Here is a 26,579-nt window from a genome sequence, read left to right on the forward strand (position 1 = left end):
TCCTCCTCTGCTGAACTCTGAATTTCTCCCAGTCCTCAGGTGAGCCACTTTCTCTGGCTAATTTGTATGCTTCTTCTTTGGAATTGATACTATCCCTAATTTCTCTTGTCAGCCACAGGTGCACTACCTTCCTTGATTTATTCTTTTGCCAGACTGGGATGAACAATTGTTGTAGTTCATCCATGCAACCTTTAAATGCTTGCCATTGCATATCCACCGTCAATCCTTTAAGTGTCATTTGCCAGTCTATCTTAGCTAATTCACGTCTCATACCTTCAAAGTTACCCCTCTTTAAGTTCAGAACCTTTGTTTCTGAATTAACTATGTCACTCTCCATCTTAATGAAGAATTCCACCATATTATGGTCACTCTTACCCAAGGGGCCTCTCACGACAAGATTGCTAATTAACCCTTCCTCATTGCTCAAAACCCAGTCCAGAATAGCCTGCTCTCTAGTTGGTTCCTCGACATGTTGGTTCAAAAAACCATCCCGTATACATTCCAAGAAATCCTCTTCCTCAGCACCTTTACCAATTTGTTTCACCCAACCTACATGTAGATTGAAGTCACCCATTATAACTGCTGTTCCTTTATTGCACACATTTCTAATTTCCTGTTTAATACCATCTCTGACCTCACTACTACTGTTAGGTGGCCTGTACACAACTCCCACCAGCGTCTTCTGCCCCTTAGTGTTACGCAGCTCTACCCATATCGATTCCACATCTTCCCGGCTTATGTCCTTCCTTTCTATTGCGATAATCTCTTCTTTAACCAGCAACGCCACCCCACCTCCCCTTCCTTCATGTCTATCCCTCCTGAATATTGAATATCCCTGAACGTTGAGCTCCCATCCTTGGTCACCCTGGAGCCATGTCTCTGTGATCCCAACTATATCATAATCATTAATAACAATCTGCACTTTCAATTCATCCACCTTGTTACGAATGCTCCTTGCATTGACACACAAAGCCTTCAGGCGCTCTTTTACAACTCTCTTAGCCCTTATACAATTATGTTGAAAAGTGGCCCTTTTTAATGCTTGCCCTGGATTTGTTGGCCTGCCACTTTTACTTTTCTCCTTAGTACTTTTTGTTTCTACCCCCACTTTACACCCCTCTGTCTCTCTGCACTGGTTCCCATCCCCCTGTTGTGAACTAACCTCCTCACGCCTAGCCACTTTAATTTGATTCCCACCCCCCAAACATTCTAGTTTAAAGTCACCTCAGTAGCCCTCGCTAATCTCCCTGCCAGGATATTGGTCCCCCTAGGATTCAAGTGTAACCCGTCCTTTTTGTACAGGTCACGCCTGCGCCAAAAGTGGTCCCAATGATCCAAAAACTTGAAAAAGTGAGATCACTGGTTGTGGGAACATCTCAATGGATGAACAAGTGAGTGGAGTTATCACCTTTTTTCAAGAGCCTGGTGGTTGTGGGGTAGTAAATGTTCTCGAACATGGTGGTGTGAGCCCTGAGGCTCCTGTAACTTCTACCTGATGGCAGCAGTGAACAAAGAGTCTGGCCTCGGTGGTGAGGATCTTTGATGATGGGTGCTGGTTCCCTACAACAGCTTTTCATGCAGATGTGCTCAATAGTTGGGAGAGCTTTTCCCATGATGGACTGAGCTGAATCCATGACTTTTTGTAGGATTTTCTGTTCAAGGACATCAATGGTTGGCATGGATTTGATGGGCTGAAGGGTCTGTTTCTATGATGCAGCACTCTGAAACTTTGTGTGTAAAACTGATGGAAGGCAACTTCATTAACTGTTCTAAACATGCAATGAAACTGTTGAGAATGGGAAAGTTACAAGTTAAGTGGAGACGGTGGGGATGTTGGACTAAACATGACTGCTTTAAAAACTCAATATGGGCATGCTTCCTTCTGTAAGATTTCTGAGCGTTGTGTCCTTCAGTGTTGCTTGATGTAAGTGTATAGATATTGGATTGTGAAGGGCTTCGCAGTGCTGCTCAATTCAACAAGCATAAAATAAGATGAGAGAGGATGCGTTGGAACTGAAACCAGTGTAGTATGCCTAAACAATGGAAGCTACAACAGGATGAAGGAGGTGTTGGATAGGGTAAGCTGAGAACATAGGAAATATGGTGGGACGGTTGAGGAACAATGGGAGACTTTCACGGTGCTCAACCAAAGTATATTGCAGTTAAAAGCAAGGACAGTAAGGGTGGGGAGAGCCAGCCTTGGATAACTAAGGAAATAAAGGAAGGTATCAAACTAAAAGCTCGTGCATACATGATCGCCAAGAGTAGTGGGAAACTGGAAGACTGGGAAAACTTTAAAAAACAACAAAGAACCACAAATTGGGCAATAAAGAAAGGAAAGACAGATTAAGAAAATAACCTAGCACAAACTATAAAAATGGATAGTAAAAGTCTTTATAATTATATAAAGTGGAAAAGGATGTCAAAGTGAATATAGGTCCCTTGGAGGACGAGAAGGAGGAATTGATATTGGGTAATGAGGAAATGGCTAAGGCTTTGGATGACTATTCTGTGTCGGTCTCCATAGTGGAAGGACATGATTAATATGCCAAAAAGAGATGATATGGATGCAATGGGAGGTGAGGGCCTCAATACCATAACTATCACTGAAGAGGTAGTGCTGAGCAAACTAGTGGGCCTAAAGATAGACAAGTCCCCTGGTCCTGATGGAATGCATCCCAGGGTACTGAAAGAAATGGCAGAAGTTATAGTTGAGGCTTTGGTGATAATTTACCAAAATTCTCTGGACTCTGGGCAGGTCCCAGCAGAGAAGGTAGATGTTACACCACTGTTCAAAAAAAGATGTAGGCAAAAAGCAGGTAACTATATGCTTGGTTGTTTAATATCTGTAGTTGGAAAAATGCTTGAAGCTATCAGTAAAGAAGAAATAGCGAGGTATCTGGAAAGAAATAGATCCATCAGGCAGACACAGCATGGACTCAGCAAAGGTAGGTCCTGTTTGACAAACTTACCGGAGTTCTTTGAAGATATAACAAGTGCAGTGGATAGTGAGGAATTGATGGACGTTACTTACTTGTATTTCCAGAAAGCTTTTGATAAGGTGCAACATAAAAGACATCGATAAGATAAGGATGCATAGAGTTGGGGATGATGTATTTGCATGGAGAGAGGATTAGTTAACTAATAGAAAGCAGGGAGTTCGGATACATGGGGTTTTTCTCTGGTTGGCAATCAGTAGTGAGCGGTGTTCCGCAGGGGTCTGTGTGGGGCCCACAACTGTTTACAATATACATTAACGATCTGGAAGAGGAGATCGAGTGTAGTGTTTCTAAGTTTGCTGATGACACTAAAAATTGAGTGGAAAAGCAGATTGTGCAGAGGATACGGAGAGTCTGCAGAGAGATATAGATAGGTTTAGTGAGTGGGCAAGGGTCTGGCAGATGAAGTACAATGTTGGTAAATGCAAGGTCATTCACTTTGGAAGGAAAAATGGAAGAGCAGATTATTATAGAATCTGCTGTGCAGAGGGACGTGGGAGTGCTTATGCATGAATCACAAAAGGTTGGTTTGCAGGTGCAGGCTACCAAGAAGGCAAATGGAATGTTGGCCTTCATTGCGAGAGGGATCGAATTTAAGAGCAGGGAGGTTATGCTGCAGCTGTACAGGGTACTGGTGAGGCCGCACCTGGAGTACTTTGTGCGGTTCTTGAAGAAGGATATACTGGCTTTGGAAGTGGCGCAGAGGAGGTTCACCAGGTTGATTCCAGATATAAGGGGACTAGATCATGAGGAGAGATTGAGTTGCCTGGGACTGTACTCACTGGAATTCAGAAGGATGAGAGAAGATCTTATAGAAACAGATAAAATTATGAAAGGGATAGATAAGATAGAAGCAGGAAAGATGTTTCCACTGGTAGGTAAGACTAGAACTAGGGGACATAGAAACCATAGAAAAACTACAGCACAGAAACAGGCCTTTTGGCCCTTCTTGGCTGTGCCGAATAGATTTGGGGGAGTAAATTTAGGACAGAGATGAGGAGGAGTGGAGGCTACCTCAGTAAATATATTTAAGACAAGATTGGATAGAATTTTGTATAGCAGGTGAATTAAGGGTTATGTGGAAAAGGCAGGTAGGTGGAGATGAATCCATGGTCAGATCAGCCATGATCCTATTGAATGGTGGAGCAGGCTCGACAGGCCAGATGGCCTACTCCTGCTCCTATTTCTTATGTTATTATAATTGAAAATTGGGGATTTGCAACACTTTGATTCTGTCAAGCACCTTTTATACATCTTATAACAAACAACAATTAACTCAGAGTGGATTATTCATATGCATGTTTATTTTACTTGCCACAAGGGAAGGATCACAACACAAGAGCTGGTAGTAGCTTCAAAAACATACAGTGTAGTCTTTCATTTATAGACAAGTGTTATCTACCCGTGCCAGGTCAAGGAGAGGGTGCATTCTGTTAATCTAATTAATCAGTGTACTTGGCATTCTTCCGGTAACTGAATACACTTATCTTTCTGCAGTTTGTCATTTACTCAAGGTCCGTCAGCATGATGTCGCACGAACTCTAATAGCAAAGCACTCTGGTCCAATACAGGTTCCATTTTGTCAAAGACAAAACTGCCATCTTGTTACTTCAAGTAAATTATATTTTCATCTAATACACTAATACACCAATACATGCACATTGGCACTCAATGACATGCTCCCTATCCTTGTACATTCCCCTCATTTCCTTTGGAGTATGCATGACCTGCACCAGCCATGGTCACTCTTGTGACAGCAGGACTTCACCACAGCTGTGACATTACTCGGCAGCTATGCAACTATTCCAGATCTGTGCATCTGCTCCAGGCTTGTGAATTTATTCAAAACACAATCCTGGCTTCAGTTCAAAGTTCAAATAAATTTATTATTAAAGTACATATGTGTCACGATATAAAACCATGAGATTGATTTTCTTGTGGGTATTCACAGTAAATCCATAATAGAATAATATCGATAATAGAATCAATGAAAGACCGCACCAACGTGGGTGTTCGACCAGAGTGCATAGACAACAAACTGTGCAAATACAAAAAAAAGAAGAAATAACAAACAAACAAACAAATAAATAAATAAATATCGAGACCATGCGATGAAGTGCCTTGAAAGTGAATCCATAGGTTGTGCAAACAGATCAGTGATGGAGCAAGTGAAGTTGAGTGAAGTTATCCCTTTGGTTCAAGAGCTTGATGGTTGGGGGTGATAACTGTTCCTGAACCTCGTGATGTGAGTCCTAAGGTTCCTGTACCTTCTTCCTGATGGCTGCAGGAAACATAAAGTTGTGGTGGTAGGGGATTTTAATTTTCCATATATTGATTGGGACTCCCATACTGTTAGGGGTCTAGATGGTTTAGAGTTTGTAAAATGTGTTCAGGAAAGTTTTCTAAATCAATATATAGAGGGACCAACTAGAGGGGATGCAATATTGGATCTCCTGTTAGGAAATGAGCTAGGACAAGTGACGGAAGTCTGTGTAGGGGAGCACTTTGGTTCCAGTGATCATAACACCATTAGTTTCAACTTGATCATGGACAAGGATAGATCTGGTCCTAGGATTGAGGTTCTGAACTGGAAGAAGGCCAAATTTGAAGAAATGAGAAAGGATCTAAAAAGCGTGGATTGGGACAGGTTGCTCTCTGGCAAAGATGTGATCGGTAGGTGGGAAGCCTTCAAAGGAGAAATTTTGAGAGTGCAGAGTTTGTATGTTCCTGTCAGGATTAAAGGCAAATTGAATAGAAATAAGGAACCTTGGTTCTCAAGGGATATTGCAACTCTGATAAAGAAAGAGTTGTATAACATGTATAGGAAACAGGGAGTAAATGAAGTGCTTGAGGAGTACAAGAAGTGCAAGAAAATACTTAAGAAAGAAATCAGGAGGGCTAAAAGAAGACATGAGGTTGCCTTGGCAGTCAAAGTGAAGGATAATCCAAAGAGCTTTTACAGGTATATTAAGAGCAAAAGGATTGTAAGGGATAAAATTGGTCCTCTTGAAGATCAGAGTGGTCGGCTATGTGCGGAACCAAAGGAAATGGGGGAGATCTTAAATAGGTTTTTTGCGCCTGTATTTACTAAGAAAACTGGCATGAAGTCTATGGAATTAAGGGAAACAAGTAGTGAGATCATGGAAACTGTACAGATTGAAAAGGAGGAGGTGCTTGCTGTCTTGAGGAAAATTAAAGTGGATAAATCCCCGGGACCTGACAGGGTGTTCCCTCGGACCTTGAAGGAGATTAGTGTTGAGATTGCAGGGGCCCTGGCAGAAATATTTAAAATGTCGCTGTCTACAGGTGAGGTGCCGGAGGATTGGAGAGTGGCTCATGTTGTTCAGTTGTTTAAAAAAGGATCGAAAAGTAATCTGGGAAATTATAGGCCGGTAAGTTTAACGTCGGTAGTAGGTAAGTTATTGGAGGGAGTACTAAGGGACAGAATCTACAAGCATTTGGATAGACAGGGACTTACTGGGAGAGTCAACATGGCTTTGTGCCTGGTAGGTCATGTTTGACCAATCTATTGGAGTTTTTCGAGGAGATTACCAGGAAAGTGGATGAAGGGAAGGCAGTGGATATTGTCTACATAGACTTAAGTAAGGCATTTGACAAGGTCCCGCATGGGAGGTTAGTTAGGAAAATTCAGTCGCTAGGTATACATGGAGAGGTGGTAAATTGGATTAGACATTGGCTCAATGGAAGAAGCCAAAGAGTGGTAGTAGAGAATTGCTTCTCCGAGTGGAGGCCTGTGACTGGTGGTGTGTCACATGGATCAGTGCTGGGTCCATTGTTATTTGTCATCTATATCAATGATCTGGATGATAATGTGGTAAATTGGATCAGCAAATTTGCTGATGATACAAAGATTGGAGGTGTAGTAGACAGTGAGGAAGGTTTTCAGAGCCTGCAGAGGGACTTGGACCAGCTGGAAAAATGGGCTGAAAAATGGCAGATGGGGTTTAATACAGACAAGTGTGAGATATTGCACGTTGCAAGGACAAACCAAGGCAGAACATACAGGGTTAATGGTAAGGCATTGAGGAGTGCAGTAGAACAGAGGGATCTGGGAATACAGATACAAAATTCCCTAAAAGTGGCGCCACAGGTAGATAGGGTTGTAAAGAGAGCTTTTGGTACATTGGCCTTTATTAATCAAAGTATTGAGTATAAGAGCTGGAATGTTATGATGAGGTTGTGTAAGGCATTGGTGAGGCCGAATCTGGAGTATTGTGTTCAGTTTTGGTCACCAAATTACAGGAAGGATATAAATAAAGTTGAAAGAGTGCAGAGAAGGTTTACAAGGATGTTGCCGGGACTTGAGAAACTGAGTTACAGAGAAAGGTTGAATAGGTTAGGACTTTATTCCCTGGAGCGTAGAAGAATGAGGGGAGATTTGATAGAGGTATATAAAATTATGATGGGTATAGACAGAGTGAATGCAAGCAGGCTTTTTCCACTGAGGCAAGGAGAGAAAAAAAACAGAGGACATGGGTTTAGGGTGAGGGGGGAAAAGTTTAAAGGGAACATTGGGGGGGCTTCTTCACACAGAGAGTGGTGGGAGTATGGAATGAGCTGCCAGACGAGGTGGTAAATGCGGGTTCTTTTTTAACATTTGAGAATAAATTGGACAGATACATGGATGGGAGGTGTATAGAAACATAGAAACATAGAAAATAGGTGTAGGAGTAGGCCATTCGGCCCTTCGAGCCTGTATCGCCATTTATTATGATCATGGCTGATCATCCAACTCAGAACCCCGCCCCAGCCTTCCCTCCATACCCCCTGACCCCCGTAGCCACAAGGGCCATATCTAACTCCCTCTTAAATATAGCCAATGAACTGGCCTCAACTGTTTCCTGTGGCAGAGAATTCCACAGATTCATCACTCTCTGTGTGAAGAAGTTTTTCCTAATCTCGGTCCTAAAAGGCTTCCCCTCTATCCTCAAACTGTGGCCCCTCGTTCTGGACTTCCCCAACATCGGGAACAACCTTCCTGCATCTAGCCTGTCCAATCCCTTTAGGATCTTATACGTTTCAATCAGATCCCCCCTCAATCTTCTAAATTCCAACGAGTACAAGCCCAGTTCATCCAGTCTTTCTTCATATGAAAGTCCTGCCATCCCAGGAATCAATCTGGTGAACCTTCTTTGTACTCCCTCTATGGCAAGGATGTCTTTCCTCATATTAGGGGACCAAAACTACACACAATACTCCAGGTGTGGTCTCACCAAGGCCTTGTACAACTGCAGTAGTACCTCCCTGCTCCTATACTCGAATCCTCTCGCTATAAATGCCAGCATACCATTCGCCTTTTTCACCACCTGCTGTACCTGCATGCCCACTTTCAATGACTGGTGTATAATGACACCCAGGTCTCGTTGCACCTCCCCTTTTCCTAATCGGCCACCATTCAGATAATAATCTGTTTTCCTATTTTTGCCACCAAAGTGGATAATTTCACATTTATCCACATTAAATTGCATCTGCCATGAATTTGCCCACTCACCAAACCTATCCAAGTCACCCTGCATCCTCTTAGCATCCTCCTCACAGCTAACACTGCCACCCAGCTTCGTGTCATCCGCAAACTTGGAGATGCTGCATTTAATTCCCTCATCCAAGTCATTAATATATATTGTAAACAACTGGGGTCCCAGCACTGAGCCTTGCGGTACCCCACTAGTCACCGCCTGCCATTCTGAAAAGGTCCCGTTTTTTCCCACTCTTTGCTTCCTGTCTGCTAACCAATTCTCCACCCACACCAATACCTTACCCCCAATACCGTGTGCCTTAAGTTTGCACACTAATCTCCTGTGTGGGACCTTGTCAAAAGCCTTTTGAAAATCCAAATATACCACATCCACTGGTTCTCCCCTATCCACTCTACTAATTACATACTAGTATGGAGGGATATGGGCCGTGTGCAGGTCAGTGGGACTAGGCAGTAAATGGTTCAGCACAGCCAAGAAGGGCCAAAAGGCCTGTTTCTGTGCTGTAGTTTTTCTATGGTTTCTATGGTTTTCTAAGAGAGTATGTCCTGGGTGATGGGGGTCCCTGATGATGGAAGGCCCTTCGAAACAGTTTGCTATCTTGCGTGTTCCTTAGACCTTCTCCCCACTACCCACAATGTACCCTACCCGTCCCTATTTTCCCCACCATGAACCTAATAACGTGGCCAAACATGACACAATTCTTCCTCGCCATCGATCTGCCACTAGCATCCCTTCCACTTAGCAACCTTGGGCTGAACCTTTCCCGCTGACAGACACTTGCCCCCTATCTTTCAAGTGCTTCATCCTTCCCTCAACCCACGCATCCTCTCTTCCTTGACTGCCGGGGCCCCGAGCTGACCTCAGAATTCCTTGGTCCAGTACAGTGTGTGTAAGGGGAGATCCTTTATCATGCAGGATTCATTCAGAGTGTGCAAGTTCTTTGATTACCTGAGGTCTGGAGGTGGAGGTGGGAGGGAGGGTAGCCGTTGAACAAAATAACTACTGAGCCACGAGAGCCCAGCTGGTGTGACTTTTCAGTGCTGATCAAAATCTCGGGTGGGAGCAATTCGGCCGGATGAATTCCTCGCTTGGAACCTGCATTGTGTGAGGGCGAACAATTGCATGGACAAATGTTCAGCAAGGCCTTTGTCAAAGACCCAGCTGGGAGGCTGGTCCACAAGGTTCAGTCACATGGCACTTAGGATGTTGTAGTAATTTATACTCAGCATTGGCTTAGCAGGAGAAGCTTGAGCATGATAGTAGGTAGTTGCCTCTCTGACCAGAGGCCTGTGACTAATGATGTGCTGCAGGGACTGGTGCTAGGTCCATTGTTCAGTTAGTCATCTATATCAATGATCTGGATGATAAAGTGGTAAACTGGATCAGCAAGTTTGCGTTTGACACCAAGATTGGGGGTGTAGTGGACAGCGAGGAAGGCTGCCATGGCTTGCAGCGGGATCTAGATCAACTGGAAAAATGGCAGATGGAATTTAATGCAGACAAGTGTGAGGTTTCTCAATTTGGGAGGACAAACCAAAGAAGGACTTATACAGTGAATAATAGAGCACTAAAGACTGTGGTAGAGTAAAGGAATCTGGAAACTCAGATCTGTAATTCCTCAGAAGTGACATCACAGGTAGACAGGGCCATAAAAAGAGCTTTGGGTACATTTCTCTTCATAGATCAGAGCACTGAGTACAGAAGTTGGGATGTTGCGTTGAAGCTGTATAAGACATCAATGAGGCAAAATCTGGAGTATTGTGTGCAGTTTATGGTCACCTACCAATGAGATTGACAGAATACAGAAAAATTTACAAGAATGCTACCAGAACTGATAACCAGAGTTATAGGGAAAAGTTGAATAGGTTAAGAGTTTGTTCCTGGAATGTAGGAGAATGAGAGGAGATTTGATAGAGATATACAAAGTTACCTTTGGAACGTACAAGGTTGAGGGGGTGCTTGATAGAGGTATGTGGGCATGTGGCCAAATGGTTAAGGCATTGGATTAGCTACCTGAAGGTTGTGAGTTCGAGCCCCAGCCGAGGGAAACTGTTGTGTCCTTAGGCAAGGCACTTAATCACACATTGCTCTGCAACAACACTGGTGCCAAGCTGTATGGGTCCTAATGCCTTTCCCTTGGACAACATTGGTGTCGTGGAGAGGGGAGAATTGCAGCATGGGCAACTGCTGGTCTTCCATACAACCTTGCCCAGAGTGGCGACTTTCCAGGCGCAGATCCATGGTCTCGCAAGACTAACGGATGATAGAGGTATTTAAAATTATGATGGGGATAGATAGAGTTGATGTGGATAGGCTTTTTCCATTGAGAGTGGGGGAGATTCAAACAAGAGGACACGAGTTGAGAGTTAAAGGGCAAAAGTTTAAGGGTAACATGAGGGGGAGCGTCTTTACTGAGAGAGTGGTAGCTGTATGGAATGAGCTTCCAGCAGAAGTGGTTGAAGCAGGTTCAATGTTGTTGTTTAAAGTTAAAATTGGACAGGTATATGGACAAGAAAGGAATGGAGGGTTATGGGCTGAGTGCAGGTCGGTGGGACTAGGTGAGAGTAAGAGTTCAGCATGGACTAGAAGGGCTGAGATGGCCTGTTTCCATGCTGTAATTGTTATATGGTTACGAGGGGTCTGGGTAGGGTAAATGCAAGCGGGCTTTATCCACTGACCAGAACTATAGGTCATAGATTAAGGGTCAAAGGTGAAATATTTAAGTGGAACTTGAGAGGGGAGCATCTTTACTCAAAGGGTGGTGTGAGTGAGGAATAAGCTGGCAGGAGAAGTCGTGGATGGGTCTGATTGGAACATTTCAGAGAAGCTTGGATCAGTACATTGATGGGAGGAGTATGAAGGACTGTGGCCATATGCAAGTTGATAGGACTAGACAGAGTAATGGTTCAGCACAGACTAGATGGGCCAAAGGGTCTGTTTTTATCCTGGAGTGCTCCATGATTCTATGACTGACAGACCAGGCAGGTTGTCTCTTTAAAATGGCCTTTCTTTCCTCTGTGAGTGGCTGGCAATATTACTCCCAGTTTACTGCCACCTCCTCCTGCTGAGATAAAGAGAGTTAAAAATACACTTGAAATTCCATTTCAATGAGCCACTGCAGTGAGCAGAGAAGAACTGGCCACAGACATCACTGGAAAATAATGTGGGGGTAGATCTGCAAAAGCGCATCACCCTTGAACTGTCAGTGACACCGGAATTGTTGGGCATATCTCACAATTCTCTGATCAGAGCTGGGATAGTGGGATAAAGCCTTTAATCTCAGAGCTGCTGTTTCTGCCACCGTACACAATATATACTCTGAACGCATACAAGGGGAGATATTGATACATTTAAAAATGTCATTTACATAGAATTATTTATTTGTATATCGCAAAATATGCCAGTTATAAATTACATTAAAGTGCTCTCCTTCTTCTTGGGCCATTAGCTCCCAGTGGATCAGCGGCTATTGATGAGCTCTGATCTCCATCGCCCTCTGAAGTCGATGGTATGGTTGGAGATCATCAATGTTTCTGCAATCCATTATATCCACTGTACAGGGCTCTGGCCTGTACAGCTTCACCAGAGCCCTGTTGGCCGTCCTTACCTGTTTCCACCTCTCGTGATGGGGGTTGAACTTTGAGAGGCGTATGCACTGTTATGTAAGGAGACACTGTTGTCATCAAGCATATTTTTTGTAGTCCCATCTCATAAGCAACACTTGGACAGGCCATAAATCAGCTTGTGTGGTGATGTTGGCTGTTGCATCAACATATTCCAGAACTTGGGTTTTACCTGGAAAATTTACTTTTGCTGATTCAGGGCTATTTTCTCTTCAGAAGATTCACTGTAGAGAAACGACTAGAGAAATTAAGAGGGACTTCTGCCGTGGACTCAGTGGCTGAAGAGCTGTTTCTGCATAATATTGCCTTCTCCGTAACTTAAAAAAGAAAAGTCCCCGGCTTGATTGGACAATGTCTCAGTGACTGCAGAAGTAACAGATGCATCAATAAGTGATCTTTGGAAAGTCCTCAGGTTCTGGACCAATTCCAGCAGATTGAAACATGTCAAATATACCTGCTAGTTAAAGGGAGAATGGAAATAAATATTGAAATGTGAACCAGTTAGCCTGACACCCGTTCTCGGCAAGATGTTTTAACTCATCTTTACAATCAGGTTCAAAAATCATTTATAAACTCTAAGTGTGACTAGGCAGAATCAGCAAGGTTTTGAGAGGGGTAAATCAGGTTTGAAGAACCTATTAAGAAATTTTAACAAGTTATCTGGTACGGTAGAGAAGGCAAATCATTCCTAAAATGGGCTTTTAGAAAGACATTTGACAAGCTTATTCCATCAAAGGGGCACTGAGGTTTTGATTGAGATAAGGGTTTAGTTAAAAGATAGAAAATAGAATGGGTCCTCTACTTGTTGGTAAGCACTCACTATGTAAAATTGTTTATGGTTGAGGCAAAAGTCCTATTGTTTTCTTGGCAATAACATCTGCTCTTTTTTAAATTCCAGACAGCAAATACCTTCTATTTTCTTCAAGTTCCAGTTCAAAAACGTAGAATACAGCTCGGGAAGGAATAAGACATTTTTGTGCTATTCAGTGGAACAGCAAGGTGCAGATTGCCAGAAGATGCAAGGATACGTGGAGGACGAGCACACAAGTACGCATGCAGAAGAGGCCTTCTTTGCAGAGGTCTTCAAGGAATGCAATGGCAGTTTGAAGTACTCCATCACTTGGCACGTCTCCTCCAGCCCTTGTGCAGCCTGCGCTTCCAAAATTGCAGAATTCCTGAAGAAGAGTCCCAACGTCCGCCTCACCATCTTCATGGCTCGCTTGTTCATGTGGGAAGAGCCTGAGATCCAACAAGGTCTTCAGCTGCTGAAAGCTGCTGGTTGCCGATTGAAGATCATGAAGGCTCCCGAGTATAACTACTGCTGGAGCACTTACGTTGAAAATGAAGGGGAATCTTTTGTACCCTGGGAAGACCTACAGCCCAGCAGCTTGGCATATGAAGGGATTCTAAATGAAATTCTACAACGTGCCTAGAAGGGTGAGGCATTCTGACGTGTCCCCAAATTTGGTGGTTCCCACTGCCTGATGTTTTTATTGCCTCATTGTATGTTTGCTGTGAGCACTTATTAGTTTTTATTGATTTACACATGGGAAGGAAAGGTAAGAGTGACAGTGTCAATATTGAAAGTTTGGTTAACTCTTTATTGATTTATGCCAATAAAATTAGGGGTTCGAGGGAATGAGTCTTGGGATAACAATTCTGTCTCTGAGTCAGATAGGGAAGGATTTGGAAGTTTCTATGAGTGAAGACCAGAGCTCTAAATATAATTCATATTAATTGGGTGTTGGTGATCATCCCATCTGTGTCTACAGCTTGTTGGGAGTCCATGGCATTCTCCAAAATGAAAGGCAGCAACCTGGTGCAAAGGTAGTCATAGTTGTGGGGGTGGTGTTTGCTTTGTAATCTGTCAGACTATAAGTAAATCTGCAAGACCTTTCAAGAACTAATGCAATGTTACAAAAAAAAAGGGAACAGAGATATTCTTTTGGTTCATGACAATGATCAATAAATGTTTCACCAAACAGCCAACGTTAAATGGCTAGTTAGAAGCAGTTATGATGGGAAACATCTTGCAGTGTTTTGGAATAGTGCAGTGATGTGCATGTCATGTTTCATATCCCAAACTCCCGATCATGGTTTGTGTCAACAGACAGGCAGACCAGGACACCTCTCAGAATTGTACCACGAGGGTAACAGACACATAAGCAAATGATAACTACAGGAATTAACAATGGATGATTGGAGAGCTTACAAGCATAATTTCCCTAGTATACAATGTGAAATTGCATTAAGACTGACAGATGAGGGGTAATTGGAATAGGGTGAAACAAATTAATCACTATTTTAAGATTATACTGGTTATTTATTTTCATAAGCTATAATTTTGTCATTGTTCATAGATAGAAAATTTAGACTTGTAATAAAAATAGAAAACACTGGAAATACTCAGATCAAGTGCTATGTATCAAGGGAAAGTGTTCACATCAAAGAGCATACCCTTATAGTCAATTACTGTTGATAAATCTTTTAATAAAGTATTGACTTGAGATGCAATACTGATGTCTATAGCACTGCCACTGGTGGGATGCTCCACACTATGCCATGGCATAGTTGTAATGTGTATGTCAAAATTTAAAATGGAGAAAAGGAATGTTAAAAGTGTGACGAAAACAGCAAGTGTTACAACAGGAAGTTAGATGCTTTGGAAAGCAATGTGGATAAACTTTAGATTTTTAGTGCATTTTATGGAGATTAGGAAAGACAGTCATACCACAGAACCATAGAAACTACAGCACAGAAACAGGCCTTTTGGCCCTTCTTGGCTGTGCCGAACCATTTTCTGCATAGTTCCACTGACCTGCACACGGACCATATCCCTCCATACACCTCCCATCCATGTATCTGTCCAATTTATTCTCAAATGTTAAAAAAGAACCCGCATTTACCACCTCGTCTGGCAGCTCATTCCATACTCCCACCACTCTCTGTGTGAAGAAGCCCCCCCTAATGTTCCCTTTAAACTTTTCCCCCCTCATCCTAAACCCATGTCCTCTGTTTTTTTTCTCTCCTTGCCTCAGTGGAAAAAGCCTGCTTGCATTCACTCTATCCATACCCATCATAATTTTATATACCTCTATCAAATCTTCCCTCATTCTTCTACGCTCCAGGGAATAAAGTCCTAACCTATTCAACCTTTCTCTGTAACTGAGTTTCTCAAGTCCCGGCAACATCCTTGTAAACCTTCTCTGCACTCTTTCAACTTTATTTATATCCTTCCTGTAATTTGGTGACCAAAACTGAACACAATACTCCAGATTCGGCCTCACCAATGCCTTATACAACCTCATCATAACATTCCAGCTCTTATACTCAATACTTTGATTAATAAAGGCCAATGTACCAAAAGCTCTCTTTACGACCCTATCTACCTGTGATGACACTTTTAGGGAATTTTGTATCTGTATTCCCAGATCCCTCTGTTCCACTGCCCTCCTCAGTGCCTTACCATTAACCCTGTATGTTCTACCTTGGTTTGTCCTTCCAACGTGCAATACCTCACACTTGTCAGTATTAAACTCCATCTGCCATTTTTCGGCCCATTTTTCCAGCTGGTCCAAGTCCGTCTGCAGGCTCTGAAAACCTTCCTCACTGTCTACTACACCTCCAATCTTTGTATCATCAACAAACTTGCTGATCCAATTTACCACATTATCATCCAGATCATTGATATAGATGACAAATAACAATGGACCCAGCACTGATCCCTGTGGCACACCACTAGTCACAGCCCTCCACTCAGAGAAGCAATTCTCTACCACCACTCTCTGGCTTCTTCCATCGAGCCAATGTCTAATCCAATTTACCACCTCTCCATGTATACCTAGCGACTGAATTTTCCTAACTAACCTCCCATGCGGGACCTTGTCAAAGGCCTTACTGAAGTCCATGTAGACAATATCCACTGCCTTCCCTTCATCCACTTTCCTGGTAACCTCCTCGAAAAACTCCAACAGATTGGTCAAACATGACCTACCATGCACAAAGCCATGTTGACTCTCTCTAAGAAGCCCCTGTCTATCCAAATGCTTGTAGATTCTGTCTCTTAGTACTCCCTCCAATAATTTCCCTATTACTGACGTTAAACTCACCGGCCTATAATTTCCCGGATTACCTTTCGATCCTTTTTTAAACAACGGAACAACATGAGCCACTCTCCAATCCTCCGGCACTTCACCCGTAGACAGCGACATTTTAAATATTTCTGCCAGAGCCCCCGCAATTTCAACACTAGTCTCCTTCAAGGTCCGAGGGAACACTCTGTCAGGTCCCGGGGATTTATCCACTTTAATTTTCCTCAAGACAGCAAGCACCTCCTCCTTTTCAATCTGTACAGTTTCCATGGTCTCACTACTTGATTCCCTCAATTCCATAGATTTCATGCCAGCTTCCTTAGTAAATACAGACGCAGAAAACCTATTTAAGATCTCCCCCATTTCCTTTGGTTCCGCACAAAGCCAACCACTCTGATCTTCAAGAGGACCAATTTTATCCCTTACAATCCTTTTGCTCTTAATATACTTGTAAAAGCTCATTGGATTATCCTCCACTTTGACTACCAAGGCAACCTCATGTCTTCTTTTTGCCCTCCTGATTTCTTTCTTAAGTATTTTCTTGCACTTCTTATACTCCTCAAGCACCTGATTTACCCCCTGTTTCCTATACATTTCATACAACTCCCTCTTCTTCTTTATCGGAGTTGCAATATTCCTTGAGAACCAAGGTTCCTTATTCCTATTCAATTTGCCTTTAATCCTGACAGGAACATACAACCTCTGTACTCTCAAAATGTCCCCTTTGAAGGCTTCCCACCTACCAATCACATCTTTGCCAGAGAACAACCTGTCCCAGTCCACGCTTTTTAGATCCTTTCTCACTTCTTCAAATTTGGCCTTCTTACAGTTCAGAACCTCAACCCTAGGACCAGATCTATCCTTGTCCATGATCAAATTGAAACTAATGGTGTTATGATCACTGGAACCAAAGTGCTCCCCTACACAGACTTCTGTCACTTGCCCTAATTCATTTCCTAACAGGAGATTCAATATTGCATCGCCTCTAGTTGGTCCCTCTATATACTGATTTAGAAAACTTTCCTGAACAAATTTTACAAACTCTGAACCATCTAGACCCCTAACAGTATGGGAGTCCCAATCAATGTATGGAAAATTACAATCCCCTACCACCACAACTTTATGTTTCCTGCAGTTGCCTGCTATCTCTCAGCAGATTTGCTCTTCCAAGTCTCATTGACTATTGGGTGGTCTGTAATACAATCCCACTAATGTGGCCATACCTTTCCTGTTTCTCAGCTCCACCCATAAGGACTCAGTAGACAAGCCCTCTAATCTGTCCTGCCTGAGCACTGCTGTAATATTTTCCCTAACAAGGAATGCTACTCTCCCACCTTTCATTCCTCTGCCTCGATCACAGCTGAAACATCAGAACCCTGGAATATTAAGCTGCCAGTCCTGCCCCTCCTGTAGCCAAGTTTCACTAATTGCTACAACATCATAGTTCCACGTGTCAATCCACGCCCTCAACTCATCCGCCTTCCCCGCAATACTCCTAGCATTGAAATATATACACCTCAGAAGATTTTTACCACCACTCACAACCTTTCTATCAGCGGATTTGCTTAAACTTTCAATATCATTTATTTTCACCCCAGCCACACTGTCAGCTCTGGCACTCTGGTTCCCATCCCCCTGCAAATCTAGTTTAAAGCCTCCCCAAAAGCACTAACAAACCTCCCTGAAAGGATATTGGTCCCCCTGTGGTTCAAGTGTAACCCGTCTCTCTTGTACAGGCCCCACCTACCCCAGAAGAGGTCCCAATGATCCTGAAATCTGAAACCCTGCCCCCTACACCAGTTCCTCAGCCACTTGTTCCTACTCCAGAGCATCCTATTCCTACCCTCACTGGCACCTAGTACAGGTAGCAATCCTGAGATTACCACCCTCGAGGTCCTGCATTTCAACTTCCTACCAAGCTCTCTATACTCACTCTCCAGGACCTCCTCACTCTTCCTTGCTATGTCATTGGTACCGATGTGCACCACGACATCTGGCTGGTCACCCTCCCACTTCAGAATGTCATGCAATCGATCAGAGACATCCTTGACCCTGGCACCTGGGAGGCAACAAACCATCCTGGATTCTCTGTCACGACCACAGAACCTCCTATCTGCACCTCTAACTATCGAGTCCCCTATCACTACCGCTCTCCTCTTTTTCCCCCCTCCCTTCTGCACTGCAGAGCCAGACTCAGTGCCAGAGATCCGGCTACTGCAGCTAGTCCCAGGTAAGTCATCCCCCCCAACAGTATCCAATACAGTATACTTGTTGTTGTGGGGAATAGCCACAGGGGAACCCTGCTCTGTCTGCCATTTCCTCTTCCCTCGCCTGACAGTGACCCAATTTCCTGTCCTCTGCTCCTTTGGCGTAACTACCTCCCTGTAGCTACAATCTATAATCTCCTCATTCTCCCGAATGATCCGCAGGTCATCCAGCTCCTGCTCCAGTTCCCTAACGCGGTTTGTTAGGAGCTGCAGCTGGATGCACTTCTTGCAGGTGTCGTTGTCAGGGACTCCGGAGGGCTCCCTGACTTCCCACATCCTGCAAGAGGAGCATTCCAACATCCTGCCTGGCATTCTCTCTACTCTAAACAATCTGGACAAAAACTTACCGGAACCTACGCTGGCCTCTGTCTGTTCTTGCTGAAGCCTGTTTGAGCCAAAGCCGCCCCACTCTGACTCAGTCCACTCTGACGATGGCTGCTACAACGATGGCTCCTGTATATGGTGGTCTGCTTTTTAAACCTTTGCGCGCTACGTCACGCGCCTGCGCAGTGCAGACCCTTCTCCCCGAGCAGTGTTTAAAAAAAAACGACTTTTTCGACCCAAAATTCTTCCGCTCACTTCTTCAGCTACTTGCTTCGACTGAAACAAGAACCGTTGAAATTTTCCCTTTTTAAACCTTTTACAGATTTGTCCTGCTCAGGTTCAAAACGGCTTTGAGTTGCATATGCCAGGGTGCAGTAGTGACGTATGCATTTATATTACAGGTGTAAATGTGATGGATTAAAGGCATCATCGGCGAGCAGACTAAAGAACATTAAAGTATGTTAACTTAAGTGTGATTTTTTTTTCTAACAGGCTGACACCCCCCAGTGTGCATAATTTTGCAGGGATATTATAATTTAATAACAGCATCAGAGATGTTCATAACGATATTGAGAAGAGCGTCCTGATACTCTGCTCAGTGAGGTGGGTGCTCAATAACTTATATGGGCGGGAACTAGGAGAAAGCAGTTCTTCTGCTGACATAAATATAGAAACATAGAAACATAGAAAATAGGTGCAGGAGTAGGCCATTCGGCCCTTCGAGCCTGCACCGCCATTTATTATGATCATGGCTGATCCTCCAACTCAGAACCCCGCCCCAGCCTTCCCTCCATACCCCCTGATCCCTGTAGCCACAAGGGCCATATCTAACTCCCTCTTAAATATAGACAATGAACTGGCCTCAACTGTTTCCTGTGGCAGACAATTCCACAGATTCACCACTCTCTGTGTGAAGAAGTTTTTCCTAATCTCGGTCCTAAAAGGCTTCCCCTCTATCCTCAAACTGTGACCCCTCGTTCTGGACTTCCCCAACATCGGGAACAATCTTCCTGCATCTAGCCTGTCCAATCCCTTCAGGATTTTATACGTTTCAATCAGATCCCCCCTCAATCTTCTAAATTCCAACAAGTACAAGCCTAGTTCATCGAGTCTTTCTTCATATGAAAGTCCTGCCATCCCAGGAATCAATCTGGTGAACCTTCTTTGTACTCCCTCTATGGCAAGGATGTCTTTCCTCAGATTAGGGGACCAAAACTGCACACAATATTCCAGGTGTGGTCTCACCAAGGCCTTGTACAACTGCAGTAGTACCTCCTTGCTCCTGTACTCGAATCCTCTCGCTATAAATGCCAGCACACCATTCGCCTTTTTCACCACCTGCTGTACCTGCATGCCCACTTTCAATGACTGGTGTATAATGACACCCAGGTCTTGTTGCATCTCCCCTTTTCCTAATCGGCCACTGTTCAGATAATAATCTGTTTTCCTATTTTTGCCACCAAAGTGGATAACTTCACATTTATCCACATTAAATTGCATCTGCCATGAATTTGCCCACTCACCTAACCTATCCAAGTCACCCTGCATCCTCTTAGCATCCTTCTCACAGCTAACACTGCCGCCCAGCTTCGTGTCATCCGCAAACTTGGAGATACTACATTTAATTCCCTCATCCAAGTCATTAATATATATTGTAAACAACTGGGGTCCCAGCACTGAGCCTTGCGGTACCCCACTAGTCACTGCCTGCCATTCTGAAAAGGTCCCGTTTATTCCCATCCTTTGCTTCCTGTTTGCCAACCAATTCTCTATCCACATCAATACCTTACCCCCAATACCGTGTGCTTTAAGTTTGCACACTAATCTCCTGTGTGGGACCTTGTCAAAAGCCTTTTGAAAATCCAAATATACCACATCCACTGGTTCTCCTCTATCCACTCTACTAGTTACATCCTCAAAAAATTCTATGAGATTCATCAGACATGATTTTCCTTTCACAAATCCATGCTGACTTTGTCCGATGATTTCACCGCTTTCCAAATGTGCTGTTATCACATCTTTGATAACTGACTCCAGCAGTTTCCCCACCACCGACGTTAGGCTAACCGGTCTATAATTCCCTGGTTTCTCTCTCCCTCCTTTTTTAAAAAGTGGGGTTACATTAGCCACTCTCCAATCCTCAGGAACTAGTCCAGAATCTAACGAGGTTTGAAAAATTATCACTAATGCATCCACTATTTCTTGGGCTACTTCCTTAAGCAGTCTGGGATGCAGACCATCTGGCCCTGGGGATTTATCTGCCTTTAATCCCTTCAATTTACCTAACACCACTTCCCTACTAACATGTATTTTGCTCAGTTCCTCCATCTCACTGGACCCTCTGTCCCCTACTATTTCTGGAAGATTATTTATGTCCTCCTTAGTGAAGACAGAACCAAAGTAATTATTCAATTGGTCTGCCATGTCCTTGCTCCCCATAATCAATTCACCTGTTTCTGTCTGCAGGGGACCTACATTTGTCTTTATCAGTCTTTTCCTTTTTACATATCTATAAAAGCTTTTACAGTCCGTTTTTATGTTTCCTGCCAGTTTTCTCTCATAATCTTTTTCCCCCTTCCTAATTAAGCCCTTTGTCCTCCTCTGCTGAACTCTGAATTTCTCCCAGTCCTCAGGTGAGCCACTTTTTCTGGCTAATTTGTATGCTTCTTCTTTGGAATTGATACTATCCTTAATTTCTCTTGTCAGCCACGGGTGCACTACCTTCCTTGATTTATTCTTTTGCCAAACTGGGATGAACAATTGTTGTAGTTCATCCATGCAATCTTTAAATGCTTGCCATTGCATATCCACCGTCAATCCTTTAAGTGTCATTTGCCAGTCTATCTTAGCTAATTCACGACTCATACTTTCAAAGTTACCCCTCTTTAAGTTCAGAACCTTTGTTTCTGAATTAACTATGTCACTCTCCATCTTAATGAAGAATTCCACCATATTATGGTCACTCTTACCCAAGTGGTCTCTCACGACAAGATTGCTAATTAACCCTTCCTCATTGCTCAAAACCCGGTCTAGAATAGCTTGCTCTCTAGTTGGTTCCTCGACATGTTGGTTCAAAAAACCATCCCACATACATTCCAAGAAATCCTCTTCCTCAGCACCTTTACCAATTTGGTTCACCCAATCTACATGTATATTGAAGTCACCCATTATGACTGCTGTTCCTTTATTGCACACATTTCTAATTTCCCGTTTAATACCTTCTCCGACCTCACTACTACTGTTAGGTGGCCTGTACACAGCTCCCACCAGCGTTTTCTGCCCCTTAGTGTTATGCAGCTCTACCCATATCGATTCCACATCTTCCCGGCTTATGTCCTTCCTTTCTATTGCATTAATCTCATCTTTAACCAGCAACGCCACCCCACCTCCTTTTCTTTCATGTCTATCCCTCCTGAATATTGAATATCCCTGAACATTGAGCTCCCATCCTTGGTCACCCTGGAGCCATGTCTCTGTGATCCCAACTATATCATAATCATTAATAACAATCTGCACTTTCAATTCATCCACCTTGTTACGAATGCTCCTTGCATTGACACACAAAGCCTTCAGGCACTCTTTTACAACTCTCTTAGCCCTTATACAATTATGTTGAAAAGTGGCCCTTTTTGATGCTTGCCCTGAATTTGTCAGCCTGCCACTTTTACTTTTCTCCTTAGTACTTTTTGCTTCTACCCTCATTGTACACCCCTCTGTCTCTGTGCACTGGTTCCCATCCCCCTGTTGTGAACTAACCTCCTCTCGCCTAGCCTCTTTAATTTGATTCCCACCCCCCAACCATTCTAGTTTAAAGTCACCTCAGTAGCCCTCGCTAATCTCCCTGCCAGGATATTGGGCCCCCTAGGATTCAAGTGTAACCCGTCCTTTTTGTACAGATCACGCCTGCGCCAAAAGAGGTCCCAATGATCCAAAAACTTGAATCCCTGCCCCCTGCTCCAATCCCTCAGCCACGCATTTATCCTCCACCTCATCGCATTCCTACTCTCACTGTCGCGTGGCACAGGCAGTAATCCCGAGATTACTACCTTTGCAGTCCTTTTTCTCAACTCCCTTCCTAGCTCCCTATATTCTCCTTTCAGGACCTCATCCCTTTTCCTACCTATGTCATTGGTACCTGTATGTACCACGACCTCTGGCTCCTCACCCTCCCACTTCAGGATATCTTAAACACGATGAGAAATATCCCGGACCCTGGCACCAGGGAGGCAAACTACCATCCGGGTCTCTGGACTGCGTCCACAGAATCACCTATCTGTCCCCCTTACTATCGAGTCCCCTATCACAACTGCCCTCCTCTTCCTTGCCCTACCCTTCTGAGCTACAGGGCCGGACTCTGTGCCGGAGGCACGGCCACTGTCGCTTCCCCCGGGTAAGCTGTCCCCTGCAACAGTACTCAAACAGGAGTACCTATTGTCAAGGGGCACAGCCACCGGGGTACTCTCTAAAAAGTTACTGAATATTACACAGTGGCCATATTTCACAAAAATACTTTTAAAAAATGCACTAACCAATTGGGCAGCTGTAACAACTCTTGAAATTCTGACAAAAAAAATGTCTTTGGTGCTCTAGTTTCACGCTAGGTAAGTTGTGCAAACAGAAAATATTGGCATGGTGAGTTTACAACCCAAACATCTCCCCCCATATGAAAACTTTATGAATAACGATTCTAAATTATTATATCAGGCCAGCTAGTGAAAGTCCATGAATTTGACCTTGTAAAACTCTCCGTCTATGTTCAACTGCACTTTGAATACACCATACGTTTTCCTCAAATAATCAGCTGTTAATTATTTTATGTATGTTTTCATTCTTGAAATATGGAAGTTCTTTTTGAAATTTGCTTACATTCACTCATTAAAATGTATTTGCTAAAGCCGGTGAGTTCACTTTCACCGGCATTTAATGTTTGCCATTTCTCGAAAGGCATCTGGTTTTCCTGCTGCATATTTTGAATGCAACCAAATATTTTGAATTTCCTCAACACTTTCAATAGTATTCACGACAATTTTGGTAAAAATTGAGCTTAATGCGAAAACTGGCTTGATCCTACCCGCTCCCACTATCTGTAAACACCAATCTTCCAGCAAGGACTCTGCCACTTGACTGAGATCACCTACTTGTCCAGTGCCAATCATCTTGTTCCTGTTTTGCTGAACTTTATTTAAATCAGGGGTTCCCAGCCTGGGGACCACGGACCCCTTGGTTAATGGTAAGGCTCCGTGACATAGAAAAGTTTGGAAACCCCTTATCGAAAGAGAGAATAATAATATAGATTTATAAAGGATTAGCAATGACAAGAGAGCTTAATTCTGGTTTTAAAGATGTGAATAAATTATATAGGAGCATCTACAGTTGGTACTTTTGTATGGATTTTGGGAAGATCATTTGATAAAATTGCTCACAGCAACCATTACAACAAACCCCACAGGACTGAGGGTGAATTATTGACTTAAGCGAAGACTGAAGATTATCTGGAAGAATGCAACCAGTCATGTCTTTGGGGGAATCTTTATTATGGTCTCAACTATTAACATATTTAGTAACAGGTTGTGCAATTTGCTGATGACAAATGCAAGCAGGCTTTTTCCACTGAGGTTGGGTGAGAATACAACTGGAGGTGATAGGTTAAGAGGGAAAGGTGAAAATTTTAAGGGGAAACTACTTCACTCAGAGGGTCTTGGGAGTGTGAAATGAGCTGCCAACTCTGTTTCAACATTTGAGAGAAGTTTGGATAAGATACATGGTTTGTAGGGGTATGGAGGGCTAGGGGCCTGGTGTAGGTCGATGGGAACAGGCAGTTTAAATGGTTCGGCAGAAATGAGATGGGCCGAAGAGCCTGTTTCTGTACTGTACTTTTCTCTGACTCTATGATATATGCTCTTGCTGGAAGCATTAAAACGTGGTATTAAAGGATTTACTAAACAGGTAAACTGTGGCAAATAAATTTTCATGCAAGCAACTTCAAAGTTATTCACACTCAGTGTAAGTGTGCCCTGAATATTGATTGGTGGGTTACTTTCTCCGCTCTAAGAACCTTGGGTTCCTTTTAAATTAATGATGACTATGTCATAGACATGGGAAATAATCAAAAAGCCCAATGGACTGCTATCTTGCCATACAGAATCTTCAGGACAATGTGAGCTTTAAGTTCAGGATATATTCATTGAAAGCATACTTTGATCCGATGTCTCAATTACAAGATTTCACACAAAGATTTATTTAAAAAAAGATTCAGGAATGACGTGATTCTATTATTCCTGATATTAAATGAAACTGACAGGAAAGCAACAAATAATTGTTTATTACTTTAGGGTTTTAGATTAGAGACGGGCTGAAAATGTGAGACTTCAAAAATGTATCTCTCACAGAATTGATATTTCCCTGCTATATCTGCTGGCAATAAAAATTCATAACTGCCATGTTTTAGGATATAAAAAGTATACAGGAATGTGGGTACATGTAATTTGGAGGTGCTATGAGAAGGGACTGAGTACACGGCCCAGTTCATTGAATGCAAGCTCATTATTCGATTGGGTGAATTGAAGTTTTGTACTCAGGATATTCACCAAACAGAACAAAGGAGAAACTTTTAATACTCATGCGTAAAAACACAGAACCTGTTGGAAATACACAAGCGTTATCATGATTTACAATGGATAAAGGATAATAATTTGAAGCAAGACCATCTGAGCGAGGTATGTGATGGTCTGTCCCGCGGCATCACAGTCTGACGTGCTGGAACTCGACGCCAGCAGCTTTCAGCTGTTCCTTTCACGTAGACTTCTCACCACATCAGAAGCAGCTATTTCTGTTTCACCTTAACTCTGGAAGATCTGCAGCCCTTTTGGTCCAAGGTTAAGGCTGTGCCTGACGGTTTGAAGTTGTGTATCTGTATTTTAAGAAGGTTTTAAATTCAATTCTTTAATATTTGTTCTGGTAATGCATAGTAAAGTTGAACCACTCGTCTCATCGCGTCAAGTTAAGTCAGAGAATATACAGTACGTAGATCAAACTTCAGAATCAATGCCAGGCAACGAGAAGCAGCCTGTAATTGGTTATTATTTCAAAATCTTTAACTTGGAAAATTAGGAATAAAACATTACATTCTATCATTATTTTAGATTGGATTCATAGAACACGGCAGCACAGAAACAGGCCATTTGGCCCATCTAGTCCGTGCTCAACCATTGGATAGCTATTGATACTAAAGGAAATTACAGTGTCACAGTAGCATTACAAGTGCACAGATATACAAATGCAAGAGAAGCAAGAAAGAATTAAAAAAATAGGTTTCCTCGAATAGTCTAACAGGAGGGGGGTCATCACTTCCCCGGCTATAGGCTGACTCATTATAGAGCCTAATGGCTGAGGGTAAGAATGGCCTCATATAGCTCTCTTTGGAGCAACACAATAGCTTTCGTCGTTGGGTCGCATCTGGAATTTCCAGTTGGCGGACGATTTCCCTCCACGCTGCTCTGACATATTGGGAAATCATGTTCGTGGCAAGTTACAGCAGCGGTTTGCCTTTGCCTTCTGCCGGGTGGGTTTAAGGAGATCACCACCTCTTGCAGTGGATGACCAGGAAGTCTTAAGTCCCTTGTCGTGCTCTTAACGCTCCACAGACGCCTGCCGGCCTGCCTTCTTGACCGTTGGACCATTAATCGAACTTTTCCACTCAATCTGCCATGGCCAGACTTCACACGCTGGGATAGGCAGATCCCCTACCTCACCGAGGGTCGAGGACCCGTCGGCTACC

At 43.3% G+C, this 26,579-nt stretch overlaps 1 protein-coding gene across 5 annotated transcripts in view; it reads left to right on the forward strand.

Annotated features, from left to right (window-relative positions):
- The window catches only part of apobec2a (apolipoprotein B mRNA editing enzyme, catalytic polypeptide-like 2a), a 48,228-nt gene that overhangs the window by 17,266 nt on the left and 4,383 nt on the right, over positions 1–26,579 (forward strand). For 2 of the 5 annotated variants that reach the window (XM_063043712.1, XM_063043711.1), the window contains exons 2-3: positions 1,303–1,391; positions 13,019–13,557. In XM_063043712.1, coding sequence (XP_062899782.1) covers positions 1,330–1,391; positions 13,019–13,553 — 597 coding nt within the window. In that variant the 5' untranslated portion in view covers positions 1,303–1,329 and the 3' untranslated portion in view covers positions 13,554–13,557. Of the gene's footprint in view, positions 1–1,302; positions 1,392–13,018; positions 13,680–19,203; positions 19,259–26,579 lie in introns of all 5 variants that reach the window. The other 3 variants (XR_010017400.1, XR_010017399.1, XM_063043710.1) reach the window with 3 other exon arrangements.

This window comes from Mobula hypostoma, chromosome 3 (genome assembly GCF_963921235.1).
Source record: "Mobula hypostoma chromosome 3, sMobHyp1.1, whole genome shotgun sequence".
Classification (NCBI taxonomy): domain Eukaryota; kingdom Metazoa; phylum Chordata; class Chondrichthyes; order Myliobatiformes; family Myliobatidae; genus Mobula; species Mobula hypostoma.